Source organism: Elephantulus edwardii, unplaced genomic scaffold (assembly GCF_000299155.1).
Source record: "Elephantulus edwardii isolate Elephantulus edwardi_28Jun2011 unplaced genomic scaffold, EleEdw1.0 scaffold00067, whole genome shotgun sequence".
NCBI lineage: Eukaryota > Metazoa > Chordata > Mammalia > Macroscelidea > Macroscelididae > Elephantulus > Elephantulus edwardii.
In genome coordinates this window covers 10,447,177-10,457,524 of record NW_006399817.1, presented here as the reverse complement: position 1 = coordinate 10,457,524, position 10,348 = coordinate 10,447,177, and the positions used below count along the sequence as shown (strand labels likewise).

At 37.7% G+C, this 10,348-nt stretch overlaps 1 protein-coding gene across 1 annotated transcript in view; it reads right to left on the bottom strand.

Annotated features, from left to right (window-relative positions):
* Positions 1-703: 703 nt before the first annotated feature.
* The window catches only part of DERA (deoxyribose-phosphate aldolase (putative)), a 119,214-nt gene continuing 109,569 nt past the window's right edge, over positions 704-10,348 (bottom strand). Inside the window, exons 7-9 of the mRNA XM_006888482.1 lie at positions 7,155-7,267; positions 1,011-1,160; positions 704-760 (exon numbers count right to left, since the gene is read on the bottom strand). Of these exons, the coding sequence (XP_006888544.1) occupies positions 704-760; positions 1,011-1,160; positions 7,155-7,267 (320 nt within the window). The remainder of the gene's footprint in view (positions 761-1,010; positions 1,161-7,154; positions 7,268-10,348) is intronic.

The window sequence follows — 10,348 nt, the reverse complement described above, 5'->3', positions numbered from 1 at the left end:
TTTATTAGAAAGATTCAGGAATCCATTAACAAACTTTTCTCTCTTTGTAAGCAACTGATTTATCACACATATTTGTTGCAATTTAAGTTCAACTTGTGTTTGACGGTTGTTGTTTCTGGGTTTGGTTTTAAAAAAAAATGACTGAAGGGACTTTATTCTTTAAAAAAATTTAGTGATAGTCCAAGTTTCATAAAATAATATGAAAAGCTTCAATAGCAAAAGACTCACTAAAAATGCATATTCACTGCAAAAAGTAAAGATGAGTGTTACAGAACAAGAAAGTAGTGCTGATGTTATTAGAGTATGCAGTCATTTAAGGATGTTCCTTTTGTCCTCCCTACAGCAGGTTCTTAGACAGTCTTAACTCTTTTTTTTTACTTATGAATTTAAAGCTATCCAAGCTATCATTAATATTGTATTTAGGTATTTAGGATAGTCTCCTGTCCCAAAACTAACAGCATAGATCTTGTAGCAATTAAGACCAGGTCAGATGTGCCTGAAATGAGCACCATATGTGGATTTAGTTGGACTGTCATTTCCCCCCTTTATTTCTTTGTTCCCTAGAATTAATTCTAACAATTTCAAGGGGGGAAAGTAATTTTCCTATTCCCTGACTTTTTAACGAAAAAATTTTAGCAATTTTATGCATAAAAAAGAATTCTTAAAAGCTGTTAAGAACTTTTCCATAATTGGTCATTGATTTTTAAGACATTGGGAGATCATGGTAAGCTGCGTATCTTCCGGTCACATGATGGTAAATCTGTAAGGAAAATCAAGAGTTTAGACTTTCAAATGACATTTCATGATAAAGTCTAACTATTATAAGCCATTATCTCCTCCCAACCTACATCAGGGGGGAGGTATACTTGGAAGAAGGCAGAGGTTTGGATATGATGAAGTTTTCATCTCTAGTTCTCTATTATAATCCTACCACAGCCTAAGGAATGACTTTCTGTTTCTTTCTTTAGAATATTTGCCACTTTATCCCAAGGCACCAGTTTATTACTCACCTGTCTCTCGATGTCTGAAAGCAGGGTGCTGGCACCAATTCGAAAGAGTTCAGGCTTCAACCACTCATCTCCTAGCTCCTCCTTTACAAGAGAGAGCCAAGCAAGGGAATCTTTGGCACTGCGGATGCCTCCTGCTGGTTTAAACCCTATCTACAAAGGAAGACAGGGGACAGAAGATTACTGATTATCATCTTACTGATTTAAAGAATGTTACTAAATTTACACAAGGTCTCCAATTCTCTCTCCTGAGACTCTAGACTCTTCACATCATCCAAAAGAAGAACTCAGATCACCTCCTTATGTCTATTCACACTGCAAAATAACTTCCCCAAGATCAATGGAGAGAATGTCACTGCTTCAGAGGAGACACTAATGAGAGTTAATAACCTTAATTAACCTTTCATTTATTGGAAAGTCATAAGCCTCAACCATCTAGACTAAAGCTTTGAAGATGAGATAAACAAGCAGAAGTGCCAGTAAATAGTAAAACAGGTATCACAAAAGCCCATTCGTACTACATGTCTATAAGGAAGCCTACATAGTTCACCTTTCAGCCTTCCTCTGGTGGTTAAAATGGCATATACATCTTTAAACAGAAAAGACAATGGGAGAATTCACAAAGCCATGTCAACCAAACTGGCAGCAATCCACCAAAGAGACCTGCTCCCTTTTGACCAAGTTACTTTCAGAGACAGGTTGATACAAAAACTGGAGTTAATGGGGGTAGGTGTCCATGTGAGAACTGAGAGTCTAACTAAAGAAATAGAAGTGAGAGTATAGTGTGCATTTGAGAGATATCCATGTTCAGGAGGAGGGAAGACAGGACTTCACTGGCTAGGCTGTTGTGTGGTGAGAAAAATGGTGTGGTCCTGCTTATGTGAGGTTGCCAGATTGGATCGCCAAGGTTTTTGCTTGAGTTGTTTATCCATTCATGTCTCCTTACTGTCTAATTATGTAGCAGTTACTTCCTGGGGGGTCCTACCTAGCAAACTAGCAACTCTAAGTAAAGTGTGCTTTGTTCTTGGATGATGGCATTTTGATTACTTCTATCTATAGGTTCTCTAGTCCACTGGGGAGTCAAGTTTCTTCAACAAGTACATTCAGATAAACAGGGTTTTATCGACTATGGAACACGTTTGTCTTTTGCCAATGGACCCAGGATCATCACTGTTGTCTGATATCATCTGAATATTGCTATTAATGGTCATACTTCAAAGGCTACTGTGTGTAACACCATCTTTTTCTACTTTGCTTTTGTAATTGGCTCTCTGTTTTTAAAAATTCTGTATACCTGCAGATTTTAAAAAAGCAGAAAAAAAATCTCTGAAGGTTGTTGTCGTTATGTGCCATCGACTCACTTGTGACTCATAGCGATCTATGTAAATAGCTGAGCTCTACTCTATCCCCGATCCTCTTATACGCCACACAATTATTCAGTAGCAGTGCAGAGATCCTAACCATATTACTCCAGAGCCCAAGCAATGCATGACTCTAGAAGTGGAAGGATATGGGAGGAGACAGAATAAGTGAGACGTGGCTATTTGTTGAAAAGAGACATATCCATAAAATTAATTAATTGATACAGCATGTGAATAATCATAGGAGCACTTCCATCACTAGGCAGTGCTGTAAATACAGATTTTTCAATATATCAGCAAGTCTGCTGGCACAATTTCCAAAGACAGATTTTATTATAAGTTTGTTCTTTCTTCTAAAAGGGAAATAATATAGGAAAATATAGTTCTGCAATGATATCTATTAAACCTCTATTATCTCAGAAGTTATACTCATCATGGTCTGGAACGTTGCCCATCATATTTTAAGACACCCCTTAAATCAATAAGGTAGAAACTTTACAACCCAAAGGTTGTCCAGGCACCTTGTCAACAATCCAAAAGCTGCACCTGATTTGCAGATACATGCACAGACCCTCAGTGAGTTGAATCAAATGTGATTAAAACAAATACATTAAGCATGCACCTATCCTTGACTTAGTAAAACTGTGAGGTACTTTGTCCATTAGCTGATGAAAAAGTTGATAAAATATAAAAGGAAATATTTAAAGTCAGGAAAATATCACGTTCTGTACTCTAGTCTGGAACAACTTTGTGTACTTCTGTTGAACAATTAATTTTTACTTGAATGAAAGATTACAGAGCAAATTGGCTTTTCATTCATACACACTTTGTTTTGTAACATCAAATATCCACGAAGTAATCACACTCTTTTAATCTCCTTCCTGTGACTCTCACTTCCAATAATGATCTATCACACATGTTCCTGTCTTGAAGGTTTTATCCTCGGACAGATGCTGTTCTTTGTTATTAGATGGCTGGTTATTCTAAGGAGTGACTAACTCCTCGATGTTACTGGTTACCTGACAGGCCTGTCTCTTATTTGGCTGAAAGCTGAGACATAGTGGGCTTGAACTTTTTGGTTTTGAAGGGAGTGACTAAAGGTCATAGTCCTGAGCGTGGTGTCATAGGTATCTTTCAGACTGATAAGCCTGGTCTTTTTTTAAATTTTAGTTTTCTTCCACATTTCCTCCCACTGTATCCAGGTTCTTCTACTGTTATTCCTTTTAGAGTAGTCAGAGTTAGTAGCCAGGCTCCTCTATTTATTCTGGTTTCAGAATTATGGAAGTCAAGATTCACAAGGTTCAGTAGTTGTTAGGGCTAACTTTCTTACACATCTTTGCTTTTCTTTCTTCCTTTCTTCCAGAAATGGAGAGAGCAGCAGTAGTAGCGACTTTAGAGCACTTGAAGTTTTTAATGAAAATTCCTTTATTTTTGTGTAAGGGCTCTTACTCATTCATTTTGTATACCTAGCATGTAACACATGAGCCCTGGTGGTGCAATGGTTAAGAAGCCTGTTGTTATATGCCTTTGAGTTGCTGGCAACTCACAGCAACCTTATCTACAACAGCTTTGAACCTTGCCCATCCTGAGCCAATCTCACTGTTTCCAAACACACTCCACCCAATATCTCCAGTAACTGGGTCAATCCACCTCCTCCTGGGTCATCCTCTCTTCAGTTGTCCCTCTACCATTCCAACCAAGATGTTCTTCTCCAAGGACTAGACTCTCCTGGCTATGTGCCTAAAGTATGTGAGACAAAGCTTTAAAATCCTTGCCTCCAGTGAGCAACTTGGTTTCACCCTATCCAGGACTAAACTGTTTGTTCTCCTGGTAGTTCACAGTATATTCAACATGTTTCTCTAGCACCATAACTCAAAGGCATAGATTCTTCTATCATCCTTAGTCACTGTCCAGCTCTCTGATGTATAGCAAGTAATTTCGAAGACCTTGGCCTAGATCTGGCGCACCTTATTCTCTAGGCTGACACTGTTGCTCTTCAATACTTTAGGGAGATCTATAACAGCTGAATTTCCCAATGTAATTTGTGTTTTGATTTCTTGGCTGCTGGTGCCAAGAGTGTTGATTGTGAAACCAAGCAAGCTGAAATTGTTAACAACCTTAAATCTCTTCTCCAACTTTCATGAAGTTGCCAATTGGCCCAGTAGTAAGAATCTTTGTTGTTGTTTTTTTTTTATGTTGCGCTTCACTCCATATTGAATACTACAGTCCTTGACCTTCTTCAGCATACACCTCATATCCTCCTCAGATTCAGCAAGCAAGGTTGTGTCTTCTGCATAATACAGGTTGTTAATGAGGCTTCCTCCAATACCACATTCCTCCTTATAAAGCTCAGCCTCCCAAATTATCTGTTCTGCATATAGATTGGAAATGTATAGAGATAGGTTATATCCTTGATGTACACCTTTCCTGATCCTGAATCATGTACTGTTTCCCTATCCTATTCTGACTATTGCTTCCTGGTCTAAGGATAGGTTTCGCACAAGCACAATTAAGTGTTCTGGGATTCCCATTCTTCTCAAGGTCAGCCATGATTTGTTGTAATAGACACAGCCAATGCTTTTGCATAGCCAATGGAACACAGATAGACATTCCTCTGGTATTCTCTACTTTCAGTCAAGATCCATCTAATGTTGGCTGTGATTTTCCTAGTGCCATGGCACCTTCTAAACCCAGCTTGCACATCTGGCAGTTCTCTGCTGATGTACTATTCCAGTTATTTTTGGATAATCTTCAAAAGGATCTTGCTTACATGTGATATTAGTGATACTGTCTGATAATTTCCAGACTCTTTCAGGTCACCTTTTTTTGGAATGGGAATAAATATTGATCTCTTCCAGTCACTTGGCCAGGTAGCTGTCCTCCAGATTTCTTGGCACAACCTGGTGAGCTCAGCCAGGGCAGCATGTGTTTGCTGAAATATGTCAACTGGTATTCCATTAATTCCTGGAGCCTTGTTTTCTGCCATTTCCTTCAGAGCTGCTTGAATTTCCCAAAATACTGGTGGTTCAAACCCACTCAGTGGTGCCTACCAATATACTCCTGTAAAGATTACAGCCTACCTGAGACAGTTATCCTTTGTTACAGGGGGTCACTTTGACTAAAAACTGACTCCAAGGCACCTAATAACAGGAGCATTTAACAAAGAACCTGGTACATGGTAATTACTCAATGTTGTTGAGAACAAAACAGAACTGGGTACCCAAAAGGAGGGGGAAGATGAGTTTTAACACTGGCTTCATGTCATCATCACCCATAAATCATATAATACATTAGATGCCTAAGTACCACCACCACTTCCATCCCTGACCCAGAACTGACAGAAAAAGGAAACCCAGATAGCTATAGGTATAAAAGTTTCATACCTTATTTTATATTCTTTGACCAAGAACAAGAATTACTGGTCTAATAAGTGGTAGTATCCTAACTTGAAGGGTAGGGATACAAAATTTTATATTTTAAAGCTTATCTATGGAAGGAAAGAATATGTGAATAATTGCAGAAAGGCAACTAAAATGGCATTTAGTTAAGGGGTGGTGAGTTTCACAAGTAGGTCAAGAGAGATAATTACCCTATTAGTATTTTTAAGATATAAAATTATTTTGAAGGAGAGAATGCTGGGAGAAGTTCATGTTCTCTTAAAACCAGTACATTCTACAGAGGTCTTGTATTGTCCAAAATAACTGATGCTTTAGTCATGCAAAAAGCATCACATACAGTTGGCAAAAGATTAAAGGTCTTCTGTGGGTTTCCGTTCAGCAGAAATCAAGAGATTGGTTTAAAAACATGTGTTTGAGGAAAAGAAAGTCTCGTGTTAGGCAAACAACAAAAACACATTACCTTTTTCTGAGGTAAAACTAAAAAATTTTTTTTTAGGTAATTTTAGCTAAACTAGTAACTTGAAGTGAAAAATCCAAACTCATTTAAAAACAAAACAAATAAAAATACCTCATACACATTTTTCCTTTTAACTTGCTGTTTCCAAAAATATGTATTATTTTTCGAAAAGCTGACAAAAGCTAGTATATACTCTCCTCAGCTTAACAGTCTTCCAAAGAGCACATCCAACTGCCATAAAACGCAAAAATGGATATTTAATTCAAGAGCTATATAACGTCTAGCTACCTTTTCCCTGCTGTTTCACAGCATTTCATTATTTTGTTTAATAAGTTCATCTCCTCGAGAATTTTCTCTTCACCTCATATTATTAAAAGTAATAAGTTTTTCTGGACCGGGGGTTTCCCAACAGAAAAACCAATTTATGTGTGTCCTTCAATAATGACAGGAAAAGATTATTTCCCATTATATTGCATACTTTTCATATCACCACCACAGCTTATCATTCAATAAATGTTACTCTGCAATTCTTTCCATTCCTCAAGGAAGTTTAATTTCTGCATTAACCTGTTTTCACTGGCCAACGCCTTGCCAGAAAGCCTCTGTGTAGCAGCAGAATTAGTTAGTTAAAGAACCCATTTAGGAATCTCTTGTCAGTGATAAAATTGTCTTCAGTTAATAAAAGGACTAAAGTGAGTTTACATCTTGATCACACATTCTTACTCCCACACTCACACTCACTTTCTGTTAATCACACATTTTCCTCCACAAATGTGCTTCTTTTGTAATGAAAGGTAAATTAAACATTTATCTTAATAAAGGTAACTCATTCACACCTTTTGCATATAAAGACAGTTATCGTGGCTGTAACAAGTATTATAAATAACATTCTCTTTACCCTGAAGAAAGATTTGCTGGCAATAATATATACCTTATTTCCAGTTTTCCAGAAGAAATCTCTAATGGCCCGTAGCATTACTATAGCTACTGGGAAGGTGGCATTTACTGCTTCTTTTCCGGTTGAAGTCTTAATAAAATCTGATCCTATAACAGAAGAAGAAAAGCTCCATGTTAATTAAAAACTTATTTTTTACACTTTTGAGTCAAATGGAAGAAATTAGTTGTTTAAATGTTTTCCTGAACAACTTTCTCTTTCATTAGTTATCTGAAAACGAAAAATAGAAAAAAATATTTTTCACACTTAGGGGACACTGAGGTTCTATTAAGGGTGATGGAAAAATATGAGGATGCTGATGATGGTGATTGTATACCTTGATCAATATGTTTAATATCTACTGCACAAGTGAAGATTGCTAGAGACAAATGTTTTGTTACCCGTGTATTTATTGTTGTTACGTGCTGTTGAGTGAGACTGATTCATATCTGACCCTCCACCAAGTTTTTAGAGGCTATAAACTGCATGGGAGGAACTGTCCATCTTTTTCCCCCAGAGCAGTCAATCTGCCTGCCTTTGAGTTGACAGCACAACTCTTTTACCCACTACCAATAAAGCTCCCAACCAATAAAATTACAATTTAAAAAAAAAACAACATCAAATTATGGCTTTGGCTATTATGTTTTTTTCCAAAATGGAAATGTGAAACAATGAATTTTTAAAGTCTTCCTTTAAAACAATTCTATCCATGTTTTGTTTTTTTCTTCCCCATAGGCAACAAATGGATTCTCACTAACTTCAGGGACTCTGGCTTTTATTAAAAACTCACCGCTCTCAAATTAGTTATGACTCATAATGACCCTCCATTAGGTTTCTGAGGCTACAAATCTTTATGGCAAGAGGCTGCCGATCTTTCTTTTTTTGGAACTGCTGGTGGATTCTGTCAACATTTCAGTTTGCAGCCTGATATGTTACTCACAATGCCACCAGAATTGAGTAGACCCTATGAACAACAAACCCGAACCCTGTTCTATCCTGTGCCATCGTAATCATCTCTGACACACTTGTGTTTATTTCTGTGTCAATCCATCTCATTGAGGGTTTTCCCCTCCACTTTCCTCTTTTATTGACCCTCCACCAGTGGTGGAAAGGTTTCTAAGCATAAAGTACTTTCTCAATGAATCGCCTCTTCCAGTGATCAGTGCAAAGTATGAGAGATGACGCTTCACCTTTTTGCCTCCAAAGAGCACTGTGGCTGCACTTTCCCCATAACATATCTGTTTTTATTTTGGCAATTCATGGGATATTCAGTACTTTTTTCCCCAACACCACAGCTCAAAGGCATCATTTCTTCTATCATCCTTATTCTCTGTCTAGTGTTCAGATGCAAGTAACTGAAGGGACTAGAGTCTTCAGGCACATCTTAGCCTTCAAACTGTCATCACTGCCCTTCAGCAATTTGGAGAGGTCCCTAAAAGCAGATTTGTCCAATACAATATGGCTCCTGATCTCCTGACTGCTGGTTCCCAAGGGTGCTGACTGTTGAACCAATCAAGATTAAATCATTGACAATTTTAATCCTTTCTCCATCTATCATGTGTTGTCTATTGGGCCAATGATGAGGGCCTTTATTTTCCTGATGTTGAGATGGAATCTATATTAAAGGCTGTAGCCCTTGATATTGGGCAGCAAGCATTTCAAGGGGAAAACAGATAGCTAGAGGTAAAGCCTAAATGTGAAGGTACTAAAAACAAGGAGAAATGGCTTCAGACAATCATTAGTAACTAGTACGTGGATCACAAGAAGTATAAATGTAGGGAAACTGAAAGTTGTAAATAAATGAAATGGAATCCATGAAGAACGACATCTTGGGCATTAGTGAGCGGACATGGACTGGCATGGGCCACTTCGAATTAGACTTTGCTACTAAGGTCTTTATACTTCCATTTGAAAAAAAGCACAAATTCTCTGCCATCAAGCCAATTCCAAGCAACCCTATAGGACACAACAGAACTTCTGCATCGGGTTTCCCTCGCTGTAGTCTTCATAGATAAAGACTATCATGTTTTTTTTTCCATGGACAAACTAGTAGGTTTGAACCATCGACCTTCTGGATATTAACTCAGACTTATTCATTGTACCACTAGGGCTCCTATATATTCATATCACCAACTAAATAAAGTTGGTTTATTTAACACCTGAGCTAGAAAAAAAAATGTTATGCCCTGTAGTTATTATCCTGTATCATGACATTAGGCAGAAAAACTGGGCTGTTGTACAGTTCAACAAATAGTGCTGGCAAAACTAGACATCAGCCTGCAGAAAATGGAAACAAGATCCACATCTCAAATCATACACAAAAAATGATCTCAAGGTGGATCAGAGACCTAGAGAAAAAGACCAAAATCATAAGGATCATAAGAGACAAAATGGGACCAAGCTTAGAAACCCTCGTCTATGGAATAAATAGGGTTGCAAATATAGCCAGAAATGCACAACCAGGACAGAGCAAAACTGACAAACGGGACCTTCTAAAAATTAAGTTCCTATGTACATCAATATGGTGGAAAGAAAAATCTACAGATCAGGGGAGGAAAAACTTGGCAATTACATTTTAGAAAAGGGTCTAATAATGAAAATTTACAGAATATTACAGAGCCTCCACAAGAAAATTACTGATAATCTGATAACAAAATGGGCAAAAGACATGAAAAAGATTTTTCACTAAGACATACAGACTGCCAACAGATGCATTAAAAAATGCCAAAATCACTATTAATGAGAGTGATGTGAATCAATAACGTGATACCATCACACCCCAGGAGCAGTAGCAAAGTTTAACAGAACAGCAAACAATAAATATTGAAGAGGATGTGGGGAGATTGGAACTCTCATGCACTGACTGTGGGATTGTAAAACAGTACAACCACTAAGGAAGGCAGTTTGATGTTTCTTCAAAAAGCTAAACATAGAAATGCCACATGACCCAGCTATTGCACTGCTAGGAATATACCTTAAGGAAATTAGAACTGGGACACAAATGGAGTCATGTATACCTATATACAAAGCCTCAATGTCAAGAAGACAAAGATTCTCACCACTGGACCAATTGGCAGCATCAGGATGGTGAAGAGATTGAGACTGTTCACAGCTTCAGTTTGCTTGGCTCCACAGTCAACACTCTTGGCACCAGTAGCCAGGAAATTAAAAGGTGCATTGCCATGGGAAAG